At 34.3% G+C, this 17,588-nt stretch overlaps 1 protein-coding gene across 6 annotated transcripts in view; it reads left to right on the top strand.

Moving 5' to 3' along the window:
- The window catches only part of dock3 (dedicator of cytokinesis 3), a 188,068-nt gene that overhangs the window by 55,096 nt on the left and 115,384 nt on the right, over nt 1-17,588 (top strand). For all 6 annotated transcript variants that reach the window (XM_084116297.1, XM_084116295.1, XM_084116296.1 and 3 more), the window contains exon 4: nt 16,650-16,705. In XM_084116297.1, coding sequence (XP_083972423.1) covers nt 16,650-16,705 — 56 coding nt within the window. The remainder of the gene's footprint in view (nt 1-16,649; nt 16,706-17,588) is intronic.

Below are 17,588 nucleotides of genomic sequence, written 5' to 3'. Positions count from 1 at the left end.
CAGCAAACTATGAACCAGACTATTTAAATGTTGAGCAAGCAATCTCATTGGCTGCAGGATCAGCGGAGGCCAATCAGCTTGTGCTATGCGCTAATGATGTGATTGCTTACAGATTGAATGTAAAGGACCTGCGCCCTCTAGAGTTTCATGACTGAACCAGACATGTTTACATCAGAATATATCAGTCAGAATTACAACTCAGGATTCAATTCAGGATTTACATACACATCTATTTTATAGTTAAAATATGGATGGGAATATAAGTCTGCTGGTATTTTTAACTTAGTACAATAACAAATAGACTATATATTCAGGATATACATAGCCTACACATATCACATATGTTACTGAATCAATATGTTAAGCTTACTATGAGCAAACTCAGACATCGTTGCATATATCTCACTTCGGCCATCCGTTAGGCGCAGGTGTGCCACGCTGCATGCCAGTTGACACTTTACTCGAGGTGAGAATCCATAGGGCTACCTTTGTGTTCACTGTATGTGTGCATACCATGTAGCAAGACCTCAAAGTGCCCGCCGGAGGTGCCCGTGATGCCCACTGCAAGCAGAGTCCTGAGCAGCGCGGTCGACGGCCAGTCCTTGCTAATCTTCTGTGGAGGTGACACTGAGCTGGCACCTGTTCCTGAATTCCTGTGCCAAGCCTGCACTGTGAGAACCGCAGGGTTGTGCTCACAGTGTGAATGAGGTGGGAAACTCATGCCATTACCTGGAGCTGCGAGGAAAAGCTTGCCACCCAAACTGCTCAGGATTCCTGCTTTCAAGAATGTGATTTCTACTATTTCAGACATGAGGTGTGAAAATCAATTTACACATAGTTGGCAAAGTAGAATGACTCGCTGTGTAAATTAAATCTAATTGTTTCTTACGTAAATTGTTGCATCATACATCCCTAATCGATTTGTTTACAGAATGAATTTTGATCAATTGCAAAGGTTGTACAAATATTCTTACATAAACTCACTGTGCACCGCAGATACTCTATAAATAAAGGCAAAAAATAACAAATTTGTGTGTGAAATGTTCATACAACCATTATTACGTAAATTGTTGTATCATAGTACCCGCACGTTTGTTTACAGAAGAAAATTCTGTGTAAATCATAAATAAAACCATTGGTTACACTTTATTTTAATGTGTCTGTGTTACAGTGTAATTATACATTTAAGTTCTGAGTAATAATTAACTACATGTACTTAATATATATGATTAGGGTTAAGGTTTGGTTTAGGATTAGTTGCATGTAATTATGCAACTATTTATAGTTAATAGGGTTACAATTTATTTTATGTTGTCATTGTTACAATGCAATTGCATACATTTAATTACTGAGTAATATTAATTAACAACATGTACTTACTATAAGGTTAGGGTTCAGATTAGAAATAGGATTTGGTTGAGGGTTAGTTGCATATAATTATGCATAATTTACTGTTTTAACTATGGTAAGTACATGTAACATATTTAAAAAGGACACTGTCAAATAAAGTGTTACCGTTAATGATAATTTGTTTAAAGAAGAACAAAATTTACTAAAATGTTTGTAAAAGCGTAGAATGAATTTTTGTGTAATGTGTTCGCAAAACCGTTCTTGCGTGAATTTTCAATGTGCAGTGTCCTCGCATTTCTTTACAGAATACATTTCTAAAATGTTCATTAAACCATGCGTACGTAAATGAAACAATTAATAAAATCAATTCTAGTGTAACTTTTACCTTTTTGTTAAATAGCAAATTTCTGTTGGTAAAACCATTTTTTTTTTAAACGTAAATCGTAAACACATTTGTTGCACATTCAGTTCGAAAATTATTTTTTACCATTCTAACGTAAACTGCCTCATTCAGTGCAAACACATTAGCAAATTTCAATACTTCGGCCCTTTTTACACCTGGTATTAAGATGTGTTTTGGTCGATCGGATCACATGTGGACGAGGCTAAATACAGGAGTAAACAGGGACTAAAACGTTTTGAGCTTGTCCGCTTTTGACCACTTCCAGAGGTAGTCGAAAACACATTCAACCGGATCGCTTTCGTAGTGTAAATGCTCATGTGGTCAAATGCGTTCGAAAGCCACAAAAAACGCCTACTCTCCGCCAACTGACCTAACGCGTAAACATTATGGGACGTGCACAAGACAGACGGGATTTAAACTTTGCCGACTGAAGACCCAAGTTTGGTTTGAAGGTGAAAAATGTACCAGGCACAATGTTCTCTCACCATTCCCTATTTCTAACACACACTCACATTCTTCGCCTGGTCTTGTTTTTCGTATGTTTTTCCGTCGTCTCCGGTCGTGTTCATATCTGTAAAGTTTATTTCGTCCATTAGATTGATCGATCTGAAAAAGCCCATACATTTACCCGCCCTAAACCCTCCCCTCGAAGAAATCAGGACAGAAGTGGTTGAAAGTGGACAGAAGAGACAGGAACGGGAATGTGTCTCCTTCCTCTACAAATGCATCTTAATACCAAGTGTAAACAGGGCCTTTGTTAACAGAACAAATTTCTGTGTATGTCTTTTACAAAACCTTCACACAAACTGAACTGTGACAGACAGCACAACACAGATGCTGTTGGGAAAGCTCAAGCTGCTTCTAACCCGGAATGTTCCTGCGAGACACTTTTAGAGGTGTTCACGATAATGTGTGATCTCATTAGAGTTGCTTGTAATCAGTGTGTCATTTACAACAGGTGTTCTGCCCTGTGAGTGTTTGCGTGGTGAGGCAGCATCACGCCGCGAGTGATCGTTTGTGTTTGGCTTCACTATTTTGAATCTCTTTGCCTCTCTCCCTCGATCAATTATTTTCATCAGAAATGTTCCACCCACTCTCGTCTGCCTACACACTGACACCCCAGAGCCCACGGGGCAGAGCCAGGAATGTGTCTCGAACCGCTTTCTGCTGACGGAAACCACAGCCGAGAGAAAGAGAGCGAGAATTGAACTTGTGAAGAAAGGCAAATCATTCAATCACAGGCAGATTTGTTTGCCATTATTTATGGATTTGTTTGTCAGAGAGAAACACTGAGTGGTAACGAATAGATGATCCAGAAGTCAGCTTGAATTGACAGTTTCATTTAGAAAAGCTTACGCTGCCTTACCATAATTGCGATAAATTGACAAATAACAAATAAAATGGTTTTCTCATTTTCGTAATGGCTATTTTATATATATATATATATATATATATATATATATATATATATATATATATATATATATGTGTGTGTGTGTGTGTGTGTGTGTATATATATATAGTATACAGTAGTTATATAATAGTTGTCTTAACATATGATTGTCACTTCTGATCAATTTAATTAAACCTTTCTGAATAAAGTATTAATTTATTCCCAAACTTGATCCCAAACTTTTTTTTCCATCATGGTAGTAGCCTATTTGTCTATGCTGATAATTTCCTGACAGGATGATTTTTTTGTTACTGCATTACAGTATTTTCTGCATTATGCTAATATGAATTGGGGCGGGGGGGGGGAGGTTAATGGTGTGCTTAATTAAGATTTTTATTTTATTTTATATATGTTATGTTTTATTTTATATAACAAGACATAACATTTTTAACATAATTAATAATGTTATAATATTTCTTTATATTTTTGTTATTTTTATTATATATTTTATTTTATTTCTTTATTTATTTTGCAAATGAGAATTTGCGTATTAATTTTCATTAAGATTTTTAAGCTTTTTTTCATTTTATTCTAATTTATTTTATCACATTTTTTAAATTAATTGTTATTAAGTTTTTTCTAGGGCTGTCAAAAGATTAATCGCGATTAATCGCATCCAAAATAAAAGTTTGTGTTTAAATAATATATGTGTGTGTACTGTGTATAATTATTTTGTATATATAAATACACACACATGCATGTATATATTTAAGAAATATTTGTATACATATACTGTATATATTTATATATAATATAATTTTTTTCTATATAAATAACACATTTTTCTTAAATATATACATGCATGTGTGTGTATTTCTAGATACAAATTTAATTATACACAGTACACACACATATATTATTTAAACACAAACTTTTATTTTGGATGCGATTAATCGTGATTAATCTTTTGACAGCCCTAGTTTTTTCATTTTATTTTCTATACTTTTTTTTGCAATATGCTAATGAGAATTTTGGGGTTTGAGGTATGTTCAATTTTCGCAAAATTTTATTTTATTTTATTTAAAATTACAGATAAACCATTTATAATATTATTAATAATGTTATAATATTTATTATAGTTTGAGTGCCAAATAAAATATGTTGCTTTCATTTAGGTCTACAAACGTTTTTATAAAATGACAAAAACTAGTTCTGTTGCAAAAATATAATACCAACATATAATTTAATTGCATTACATTATTTGCCAATTTAAGTGACTTAAATTGCGTTGTAAGTATACATTTTATTAGTTCATGCATTTCCTGGGAACTGAACCCATGACCTTGGCATTTCTATCTAATTGGCTTGACTTCTAACATTCATTCTGCTTGAACGTTGCCCGACCTCACATCATCTGGTAAAAAGAGAAGACATGACATATATAACCGCCTTAAAGACAGGAAAAACAAACAGCCTGCAAGATTAGCACAGACAACACAATGAGCCAAACAATATTTGATTGACATGCGGGTGAAGATTTCTGAATGCCTGTGCAGCTGGTTCTTAACTACCGGTACTGACAAATAGACAAAACACACTTACGATATAATGAAAGCTTTTCCTGAACACTTTGTCCAAGACATTATTTATTTATTTTTTTGCTAAATTACACACTTTTCACTCACATGTTGCAATTATGTCAATTTCATATTCTCTATTGTGCAAACTCTGTAACAAAAGATAGAGTGTGGGAAGTGTTTATACATTATTTCTACTCTTTTGGAGTCATTGAAATTCTAAAGTTTGTCCAAGTAATTCAGAGAATTTTATGAAATAATGGCAGTCCAAATGAAAGTGAAGACAAGCCATTCGCCCACAAACTTCTATATTTGTATATACACTACCATTCAAAAGTTTGAGGTTGCTAAGTTTCTGAATAAAGTCTCTTATGCTCACATTATTTATATACTCACATTATATATATATATATATATATGTGTGACATTATTTTGTAACAGTATAAATGTCTTTACTGTCAGTTTTGATCGATTTAATAGACCTTTGCTGAATAAAAGTATTGATTTCTCAAAAAAAAAAAAAAAAAAAATCGTACTAACCCAAAACTTTCGAACGGTAGTGTAAGTAAATATTTTGTTATAAACTTAAAATGTTGTTTTTTATACTTACTGTATTATAAATCACATATAGTTTATTTATTTTTTCCATTGGTTTTGATTCTAAGACATAATTTGTCCATGTGCAGTCCATTTTCAAATGCTTTACTCCGAATCAAACTTTTTTGAACGATTTAGAACAGATTTAGAACCGTTTATGTGAGAAAAACAGGGATAACAAAAAAATATTGAGTCTACACCACTGACGCCGCAGGTTTTTAGACTTTTCCACGCTGAAATCTGGGACGTTCTTCTCCACAGAAGGAGAGTTGCTATTCCAGAATCCAGGCCACTGTCGGCCGGGTCTCCGGAGAGAAATCCCTGCCGATTAGAACAGATCATTACTCGTCATGGCAGAGGGAGAAGCAACCTGCGGCGCACAGGGAGGGAGAGAGGTCAACAGAGAGGGTCTATAGACGGCCCTTCACACAAAACCTGCCTTTTTATCAAGATGAATGAGGGCAGGGAAAGATAGCTTTGTTACTCTGATGAATTTAAACCTGACATATTGGTGTCTCTGCCTTGTCATCGCCTCTATAAAAGCCTCTCTGGGGGTCAGCCGGAAAATCTTGATTTCCTGTAGCTGTTTTTGGCTGTTATGCTATTTTCAGTTCCTTCAGTTTCTTTCTCGTGTTTTGCTAACAAACAGAGATCAGTAGTTCAGGCATATATGGAAATTTATAAACCATTTCTTGATAAATGAAGTCTCTTATGCTCACCAAAGCTGCATTTATTGTATCAAAAATACAGTAAAAATTGTAAATATTATTGCAATTTAAAATAACCGTTTTCTATTTTAATATATTTTAAAATGTAATTTATTCCTGTGATCAAAGCTGAATTTTCAGCATCTTTACTCCAGTCTTCAGTCACATGATTTTTCAGAAATCATTGTAATATGATGATTTGATGATGATTTCAAGAAACATTTCTAATTATTATCAATGTTGAAAGCTTCTGAGAATTGAGAAGGGTCCATTAATTATGCAATTTTTAATATTAATATACTTTTATGCTTTTTTACATGTTCAACATTCTATAGTGTGTAATGTTGCTGTTCGAGCATGAAAATGTCTGAAAGTAACAAAGCTCAAAGTCACTCCTGAGGGAATTATTATATCTAGTTCAGTCATGAAACTCTAGAGGGCGCTGGTCCTTTACATGCGATCTGCAAGCAATTGCATTATTGCAGCCAATGAGATTGCTTACTGTACAATTAAATAGTATGGTTCAGTCTTTTCTGTAAGTTAGTGGCTGCACGTTATTAGATTTTTTCTTCTGAACTCCTCCACCTCCCCAGCTCCACCTGCCTAGATCTACTACAGGATTTGTGTATGTCTATGCATTGCGTGCGCTGTGCGGACATGCTTGTTACTTTAATGTATATAATCATGCATTTACTCATCTCACAGATTCAGTATTCCTCAAAAAAAAAAAAAAAAGTGAAATGCAAACTCAAAATATGATTTAAACATGCAATGAATATGTTAAATTACACAAAAATACTTTATGGATTGAATCTTACTTTATTAACCTGTGTCTTTGTTGCTTACCTTCAATGATCCAATTCAGCCATATGATTAAAGCTACACTGTGTAATTTTTTAAGTTGATTCTTAGCAAAAAACACTTTGTTCTTTCAAAATGATATGTGCTCATTAATGTGTAATTACTTCTACCAACTAATCAAGTATTCTCGTAAGCGTAGAATCTGCCATTTAGAATACATACGAGCGAGTCGCTCGAATGGCGGCAGCCATGTTGTGCCTCCATCTTGAAAATACATTAGCCAAAGAGGGACATACCTGGAAATTCAAGCTTCGCCTTTCCCGTTTTTACACTCAGTGGCGCCGTGACGAATGCGAGGGGGAGATTACTCACGACTGCCGGCAGATTTGAAATAATACGGCCACCGTAGGAGTTAAAACGCTCTCGGAATGGGAGGGGCTAGAAAGTAATATTCAGTTGGTAGTCATATACAATTTCAATGCTAGATGGGAGAAAATCCTACACAGTGTAGCTTTAAGCAAAAATGACTAGATAAACATCCTCTTCTTCTGTAATCCAGAACGGCAGCACAGCTGAAAGGTTTGTTTGAGCAGCGCCCTCTACTGTACAGACGTGAATTTGCATTTCCTTCAGCCTGCAAGGACTTTACATTTGCCAAAGATAGAACTTTTGTGTTTTTTCTTATTAAAAAACAAACAAGCAAGCCCAGCCCAGTTGAGGAAAAAAGTAGTGCAAAACACATTACTCTCTATAAAAAGTAACTAAGTAATGCATTTAGTTACTTTTTTAGGGATTAACACAACATTGTAATGCATTACTTTTAAATGTAACTTTTTCCCATCACTGGAATTATGTCATGCGCACAATTTAAACTACATATTAGTAAGTTGTAGAAACAAATTATTAATCCTTTTGATTAATGCTCCGTAATGCTGCAGTATTTTCTATTGAAAAACCTTTTAAAATGTGCAATACTTAAATCAAAACTACAATAAGACGAAGATTATCCTTTTTTAAATAAATATAATGCATTTTAGGAAGTAATTTGATGCCAGTTTTACTCAGCTGTCATTCAGAAGTCAGTATTAATGAATGTCAAGAGCAGTGCGCAGTGGGATAGTCGGCTTTCAGAAGCTTTTAATTATTTACACGCCTGCTAAAACTGGAAACCTTGAAGCTGTCTGGCCTACAAAGAACTGCAAGATCACCTTCATCACTGTATATGTTTATCAAGTTAGAGAGGAGCTTAATCCAGCTCATTAAACTCATCCGCTCCCTAAAATTAATACTCGTCATGTGCCAAAAAGTGAGTAAATTGGCTTTGACATGTTTGTTAGACTCAGTTTTCACTCCAAAACTAAATGTTGAGACACATACGTGGAATATTCCTCGCTTTGAGCTGGCAAAAGAAAACATGAGAAGAAAATCGCATTTAACTTACAAAATATGACATATTTTCTGAGAGAAACAAAACGTTCAGTTGGAAATAATGTAGGGCAGGACTTCATTTTATTGAATGGGGAATAGAGGGTTATGATATTCATACTTAATATTGTTTTCAGCTGAAAAGTTATTTATGAGTCGGAGAAAGTTATTACATTTTGATGAAAAACAAGCATTATTTTTTTTTTTTCCTTGGGAATAACTTGGACTGATAAATTATGCGCTATAAGGCCAGGAACATTTATTAGGAAAGTAAATACTCAATTTTTATTTCTTTAAGCAAACAAATATTAGTGTTATCAAGAGAACAATTACCGTCAGGAGTGATTCTGACGCGCGGAAGCTGCTCGCCATCTTTCCTCGCTCTTTATCGGCTTGCAGCGGGATTGCTATTGTTATTTGTCTCGGCGTTGACCTTTTCTGCTAAACGAGCATTAGGCTGCTGAGAGCGAGGGAAGGGAAGCACACTCATCTTTGTTTGGTCCTCTAACTGAGAGCAGAGCTGTTAGTTACAGGTCAGCAGTCCTACCCGTACGCCTAAAAACTCGCATGCACTACCTGCCATGGATACAAATGTACCGGAATACACCGAGTGAACGTTTGAAAGGTGGATGTTATGTCTAGCAGAGCATTTATATCAGGAAACTTTTATGTAAGACCACCGCACTGAGCTGAGATCCGTCAGTTATATTCTTAGGCTACACAGTTTGGCCATTTTGAGGAACCGTATGTAAGAAATGTATTTCAATTAATCATAAAATGGCCCTGATATGTCACTAGACATTAAGAAATCATGTTAATTTCAAATACTTATATCACTGACAACAGTAGTCCGGCCAGGATATTGTCATTTAAAAGTGAAGTTGCAGCCCTCAACTGATAGCCTGGTTCTACCAGACTCTCGTACATTTCATTTGTACAGAGAGTCTGGCCTCTCTCCATTGACAAGCGTTAACTTCCTTGTAGGCGGGTACTCTGTTGAAGTTTAAAACTATTGGATCTGCCCAGAGTCACTCTGGATCTGCCATAACCAATCGCTAACCTTTGGTCGTGACGTAACCCTACAACTCAAACTAACGCACAACATCAACGTCATCGTTCTCAGCCACTCCCTCTGTTCGCTGATTGGGCCGCCAAAAATTTGGCCGGAGAAAACCAAAGAATACACCACAATCCCAGACGTAGTACTGAAGGGAAATAAAATTGAGCGGAAGTACGCAGGAGGGCGGAGCCAGGCTACTCAACTGATGTTGATGTTGTCATGTTGTGTTTTGGCCTGATGCCCCACCCTCCACCTATCTACCAATCACGAAGTCAGTAGTGTTTCGGCATTCGGGTTGCCAGCTCTGCTCTAGTTACCACAGCTGCAGCTACAAAGGTGTCGGATAAAAAATGTCTAATGTTACGAAACCTAAAAGACCTTGTTATGAATCCGAAATACGTCGTGACAAAGTTACTGTGTAGGACTCGTCACTTGCCATTGGAAGCTCCTTGTAGCAGCCTACGTTCCTGCTGGATCCTGCAGCCTATCTGGCAACCTCGAGTCAGGGGGGAGGGGGAGGGGATACACCGCTCTACAGTAATTTGAAAGTGACTGCAGTACCAGTTTTGGCCACAATCTTACATACGGTTCCTTTAAGTATATGTTTTGATTAAACTGTGGCCACAATTTAGTAAAATGACAACGATTATTAATTTTGGGGGGAAACGCACTACAAGTAACGCGAGTTGCATAATCAGATTGAGTACTAGTAAAGTAACACATTACTTTAAAATTTACAAGAAAATATCACATATATAAATAAGAGTTTACAAGAGTCACATATATAAATAAGTAACGCAAATGCACTTGGTAATGATGTCAAATTTAAAGTTTTTCTTTTAAGTATACTAAATTGCAACTTCAATACAGTAATAAAGTGTATTTTAGTTCATAAATGCTTGTTTGGCAGTTATAAAGCTTGTTATACTTTATGTGTATATCAGTCAATAGAAGTAATTATGAAATTACATATAAAGATGTACTTAAGTCCTACTTAAGTGTGTCAAAAAACACATTTAAGTTCAGCTTATTGCGTTTGGTATAAAGTTTAATCTATAATACATTTTGATTCAATTCTAAATAACATGCAATTAATTGTCCAAAACATTATATTCAGTTCACACTTAAGTGTATCGTTTTAAAGTATTTTAATTCTGAAATAAGTACTCGTTTTAAAAGTATGCTAAAGTATATTTCTGTTTCTTAAGGGTTAGACCAACCTTTTTTTTTGTGTGATTTTTGTTCATTAAAACATTAGCTTTGATGATAGTGTAAAAAAAAAAAAAATCACAAGCATATAAACTAATTTAATCACTCCTAAAAAAAATCACTTTTAGCACTTAAACAGACTTTGAAACAAACCAACAATATTGATAACACATCCTGCACTACACAGATTTTTGTCCAATCAGATGCTTGCCCCTCCCCCGTATTCAACACAACATATAGTGTGCATTCAAGCCATGTCGTAATTACTGTAATTATGTTAGTAATTCACATCCTAGTAGAACTCACAACTTGTAAACTGGGAAGCTCCGGCTTGTACCACGTGTCCGCTGTACATTACATGTTGTCATCTCAAAATAACCGTAATTATGGCATGGCGTGAACACAGCTATATTGTCTGAAAACAAGTGTTATTATCTTAAAGATTTTTGCTTCTCAAGTAAATTTACTTAAGGTTGTTTAAATAATGTTCTTTTGGCTAGATGTTCAGCTAGTTAGCATGCTAGTTTGTGTTACAACACATTTTTTACCGTGTGTCTTACTGTTTTTTACTTTAATTCTTCAAAAATGTTGTTTAATTTAAAATTGTGTGAAACACTTAATAAAATACATTGAAAGATAGGATTTCATTGAGGATTTGAGGAAGAAGTGCGTTTCATAAACTTGCACGCTGCAAGCTAGCAGTGTGTTTGTTTATTCATGGTTTCATTAAATGTGACTCATTTTGTTCCTGTGAGTCATTCGTCTATCAGGAGATATCAAGAGATATCTTCTGTTCAACATGGCCGCAATGTTAATGTAAAGCACTTTCTTTACAATACGTGGAGTTAGTAATATCCGTGCCAGAGGTTTATTCCAACAGCTTACTGTTTTCCATTTGCATGCTAGCTTTTTGGTTTAGCGAACTTGGATGTTCATATTAGCTTGACCCTGCCAAGTCAAGATTCTTAAAGGAGAACTGCTCACATGCTAATATGGATGTGGATTATGATTTTTCAAAGCTTTATTGTCTCATTAGAGGAGCTGGGTGGCTTAAAGTTCATCTTACAGGCCTAAAGCAGATTTACCAACTTCCTACTTGGAAAAGCTCAATAGAACGCCAGTTAAGGTTGGATTTAAAACTCTGAAACTTAAACGCACAGATGTTCCTTCATTAAATGAACCTGTTTTGTAAATGTTTGCAGGAGTGTGAAAAACAATAACTTATAATCTGTGTATAATCATACACCTGCATAACAAAAGCTAGCATTGGTCTGCATGTTTTGTTTTGTTTTTGTCGTTTTTTTGGCGTGAGATTTTAAACACCTGCAAAGCTAAGGGAGATTTTACCGTTTTGTCATCAAGTGTTGGGAAACATAAAACACCTTTATAGTTGAAAGTCAGAGATATCAAACTGGAAAATCTGGCTACGCTACGCTACGCTACGCTACGCTACGTTACGTTACGTTACATTACGCTACACTACGTTACCTTAAGAAGTTTGTACACTAAACATTACTGACATTACTGATTTATTTAAAAATATGCAAGTTGCATGATAGTTTTTATATTATATTACATTATTATGTTACGTTACATTACGCTACGTTATGTTACGCTACGTTACGCTACGCTACGTTACGTTATGCTACGTTACGTTATGCTATGCTACGTTACGCTACGTTATGTTATATTACTTTGGTATTTGTTTTATCACTGGCCCTTTAAAGCATTTCTTCCTGACTCGGCTGTCACTTTCACTGTCCTTCATGACACATGCTGCTTTATTTCCAGCACTCAGTTCTGGTGCTCAGGATAAAAATAATAAAATAAAAGATCTGCTTCTGGCACACACACACACACAAACACTGATAACATGAGTTTCAGCAGATGGAGCTGATGTGTACACACACACACACATCTGTGCCGCCGCAGGGCCTACAATAACATCTCGTCTCAGTTCAGCTCATATAGAGCCGCTGTATTATCTGCCTCAAAAATGGAAGCTGAACGCAGGATAAAATGACAATGCTTGAGATGTGGATCAGCGCGTTATTCACACGCAGTCTGGAAATGCCACACGCCACGCCTGAATTATTCATCAAACTGACAAGGCGTCTTCAAGTCTTTTTGGTAACCCGTTTTCTTTTCTTACTCTTTTTGTTAAGTTTCTTAATCCTGTTTGATTTAAAAAAGAAGATTAAGGTAAATCTCATAAAACCTGTGAAGAACATGTCACGGTCATATTTCAACCGCAAATCATTTTCTTATATTTACCATTATTGCATTTTTTTTTTTTAATTCCATTATTGGAATTATTGTAACACTTACCTATCTTTCATGTCACAATGAAGCACATTTTACATAACTGTCATTACCATAATGCAACAAAATCTAAAAAATAAATAGTTAAAAAGAACAACATTTATTCAAAATAGAACTCTGTCCTAACAATATAAATCTTTAATATCACTTTTAAAAAAAAATCAATTTAGCACATCCTTGCTGAATAAAAGTATTAATTTCTTTAAAAAAAATAAAGAAAATTAAATAAACCTTTGAACGGTAGTGTATATTGTTACAAAATATTTATATTTGAAATGTATGCTGTTCTTTAAAAAAAAAATCAATTCATTAAAGAATCCTGAAAAAGTATCACAGGTTATAAAAAAATAAAATAAATAAAATAAAATAAAATAAAATAAAATAAAATAAAATATTAAGCAGCACAACTGTTTCCTACATTTATAATAAATCATCATATTATAATGATTTCTGGAGGATCATGTGACTGGAGTAATAATACTTAAAATTCAGCTTTAATCACAGGAATAACTTGTATTTTAAAGTGAATAAAAATAGAAAACCATTATTTTAAATTGTAATAATATTTTACAATATTACTGTTTTTTTCTGTATTTTTGATCAATTAAATGCAGGCTTGATGAGCAAAAGAGACTTTTTAATGTTCAAAAACATAAAAAAAATAGTAATGTTTCCAAACTTACTGTTTATTTGAATGTGCTCTAAAGTATCATATCAGCGATGGTTGTAAATTGTAATTGTTATAAAAATAAAATAAAATAAATACCTAATTTATTACGGTAATGAGAATTTGGGTTGAAAATAAACCTAAAAATTATAAATACTAGCTTTTAGTCATGAAATAAGAACATGTTTTCATTGACATAACTGACATTTCTCCTAAAGGGGAATTTTGTTTATCATCTTTTATTTTATTTTATTTATTTTTTTTATGACAATCAAGCACATTTTACACAACTGTTATTACCGTAATGCAACAAAATCCCACCACTTTTTTGGAAAATAGAAATAGAAAAAAAAAAAAAAAAGAGTAATGTCTGAACACATTACGGTTATGAGGAATTTGGGGTGACATAATTACCAAAGGGTATTGTTTCAATGATTTAGCTTTTAATTGAAAATGCATGCATTTCTAAAATGTTTGTAATTCACATGACCAACATGAAAAGAGCTCTCCTCAAGCAATAGGAGGTCTTCATGTATGACTGTAAGAGGCGATTAGCGAGTGGCCGCCCATCTCATGAATACTAACATATGCTGGTTTGTCATCCTTGCACATGGAAGCCTTCCTCCAGCAGATGGAGGTTTGTTCGAGAGCATTTGGTGTCCTCAATTACTAATTATCCTGACCTTTGAAAAGGAAAAGCGAAGACAATTAGACAACTGTATGTGGCAAGAAACTCCACCATCTGGATTCTTCCGCTGAGATGTTTGTGTGGCATGTTCTGTGTATCCCCAGAGGAGGAAAACATCAAAAACGAGATCTCTTTAACATCTCAAATGTTTCTCCAAGACATAAATGAGATTACTTTAACATCAACTAAAACTAAAGACCCCGATGGTCTCATATTTGTCTCCTCCTAAAGTTTCAGACAAGATCTCAACAACATCACACATAGGCTCAGATTTTTCTCAGCTAGAGATCTCACAGTTATCTCTTTTAAAGTTTAGAAGACACCTCAACAACTTTTTATACAATCCCTAAATTCAAAGTTTAAGTCTATATTAAGAGTGAAGTTATGCAGAAATTAGGTTAACATTACTCTTAATTGCTGACAAACAAGAGGAGACAAATGTGCTCCAGTGTATCTGGGGAAAGAGAAAAATATGAGCATAGTGTGTGTTATTATTGGCATTTTAGGAGAAACATCTGAAATGCTGTTGATATTAAAATGAGTCTCCTAAAACAGTCTCCTAAGTCTCCTAAAGCAAAAGCAAATGAAGACTTTTAGTTAAGTCTCTTGGTTCTCAGATTTTGTCCTGAGAAAGAGACCATGATAAGTCTAGTCCTCAGATTTTCCTAGATATACAATTTGCAAACAAAAGTCAGAAATGTCAACTACATTTTGCTTAAAAGAAGTGTAAAAGATTATTTTCACCACATGTAAAATTTACACATTTGTGATTACCGTAATGCAACAAAATCTCACAAAAGAATATATTTTGAAAAATGTTCACCTGTTTTCGTGCCTATAATGAAAGTCAGTGGGGTTTAAAAAAGTATTTGAACTCTTTGAATTTGATTGTGTAGACAAACAAAGTGAGACTAAACGAAACTAAACAAAGCAAACTGCACAAAACGGAACAAAACTAAATGAAATGCTCTAAATGAAACAAATAAAACATACAAAACCACGAAATGCACAAATAAAGCTCACAAAACAAAATGAAACAAAACAATGAAATACACAAAACAAAAAGAAATTCACAAAACAAAACAAAACTCAGAAAGCAAAACAAAACGAAGCAAACAAAACAACACACAAAACGAAACAGACAAAACAACACAAAATGAAATTCACAAAACAACACACAAAACCACAAAAAGCACAAAACCAAACAATGCACAAAACAAAACAAAACTCTCAAAACAAAATGAAATTCACAAAACAAAATGAAACCAACAAAACAAAATAACACACAATGAAATGAACAAAACAAAAAAGAAATTCACAAAACAAAACTCAGAAAACAAAACAACACACAAAATGAAACAGACAAAACAACAAACAAAACAAAATGAATTTCACAAAACAAAACAACACACAAAACAAACTGCACAAAACAAAACAAAACTCTCAAAACAAAATGAAATTCACAAAACAAAACAACACACAAAACAAACTGCACAAAACAAAAAGAAACTCTCAAAACAAAATGAAATTCACAAAACAAAATGAAACCAACAATACAAAATAACACAAAATGAAATGAACAAAACAAAAAGAAATTCACAAAACAAAACTCAGAAAACAAAACAACACACAAAATGAAACAGACAAAACAAACTGCACAAAACAAAATGAAATTCACAAAACAAAACAACACACAAAACAAACTGCACAAAACAAAACGAAACTCTCAAAACAAAATGAAATTCACAAAACAAAATGAAACCAACAAGACAAAATAACACAAAATGAAATGAACAAAACAAAAAGAAATTCACAAAACAAAACTCAGAAAACAAAACAACACACAAAATGAAACAGACAAAACAACAAACAAAATGAAATGAAATTCACAAAACAAAACAACACACAAAACAAACTGCACAAAACAAAACAAAATTCACAAAACACAAAACAAAACACAAAATGAAACAAAACACTGAGGACATTTTCAGAATCCCTTCTTTTGTGTTCCACAGAATAAAGTAATGCTCTTTTATAATGACTTGAGGATGAGGAAATGTATTATTTTTGATAAATAATTTTTTGGGTGAACTATCTCTTTAAGTCATGATAGTTCATATTCAACTGTCCCTGCTTCCACTACACTCCTGACACTGATATTAGGCAAGTATGAGCACTCTGAGAAGAACGACTCCTCTTCTTCGGAGGAACTTGAGCTTTGACACGTCTAGTCGAGGAACCAGGAACTTCCCGAGATTGATTCCGCCTCAAGCAATATAAGCACATCAAGTAAAGATTATGACATGGTCTTCATCCAGCAGGGCCACTGAATCATATTCTGCTTGGTCACATTCCCAGAGACGCCCATGGCTGAGCATCCACTCGCTCTCTCCATGGAAGCTTGTAGTCGCAGAAGCAGAGATGTAATCTTCTTCCCTTTTGTTTCGCAGGGAATCTTCCCAGCCGGCTACGTCCACTTGAAGAAGGCTATCGTCGCTAACAGAGGGTAAGTGTCCTTATACTGAATTATGTCAAGCTGTTCCCTCAATAGAGAACAAATGGGTCGGAGGAGGACATGTGACACAGAGAATGTTAGAGACACAGGATGTTAGAGAAACGTTGTATTTTTATTCATTTATCTCAATCTGTTATTCCCTTTCCCCTATCCTACCGTCCTCATGAGTTTCGTCACATGTCTGAAATGCTGAGATTTCATCTTTCGGAAGCTCTTCTACTCTCATTTTCTCTCTGTTAAATATTTGCTACAGATATTGAGACACTTAATTTATTGTATGGCATTTTGTGGGATATAATTGATTCATAATTGAAAGAGGTTTATATCATCTTCCCTTGTGGAAAATAAGTGCACTTAATTGTTGAATGTGCACTTCAAAAGGATTTTTTTTTTTTTTAACTCTACAGATAATATTAATTAAATAAAAGGCCTTGTTACAGTACGTCAATGAACAATGTTTACTCGTTCTATTTGTTACCTGGACTGAGAGATTTAACGTTTATTTGTCAGAAAAGTACTTTAAACAGCTCCAGGGCTTTCGTAAAAACTACAGATTATAAATTTTTGAATCCTCGGACCGTCAGATCGGCAGAGGGTTATTAATAAAACTGTATTGTACTATGTATACTCTATAAAAGAAGTATAAGTATACTTTAAAGAAGTATACTTATTTTGATGTGTCGACTTACACTTAAACACATGTAAAGTACTTTATTACTCCGCCCTTTGTGCAGGGAGCATCAGCTCATTTGCATTTAAAGGGACACACACAAAAAACGGTGCGTTTTTGCTCACCCTAAACAAGTGACAGCTTTAACATGCTATATAAAAATATCTGTAGGGAATTTTGAGCTAAAACTTCACATACACACTG

The sequence above is a fragment of the Abramis brama genome (assembly GCF_963993115.1).
Source record: "Abramis brama genome assembly, chromosome: 6".
NCBI classification, from domain to species: Eukaryota; Metazoa; Chordata; class Actinopteri; order Cypriniformes; family Leuciscidae; genus Abramis; species Abramis brama.
Note: the sequence above shows the minus strand (reverse complement) of the source record. Positions and strands in the feature narration are given on the sequence as shown.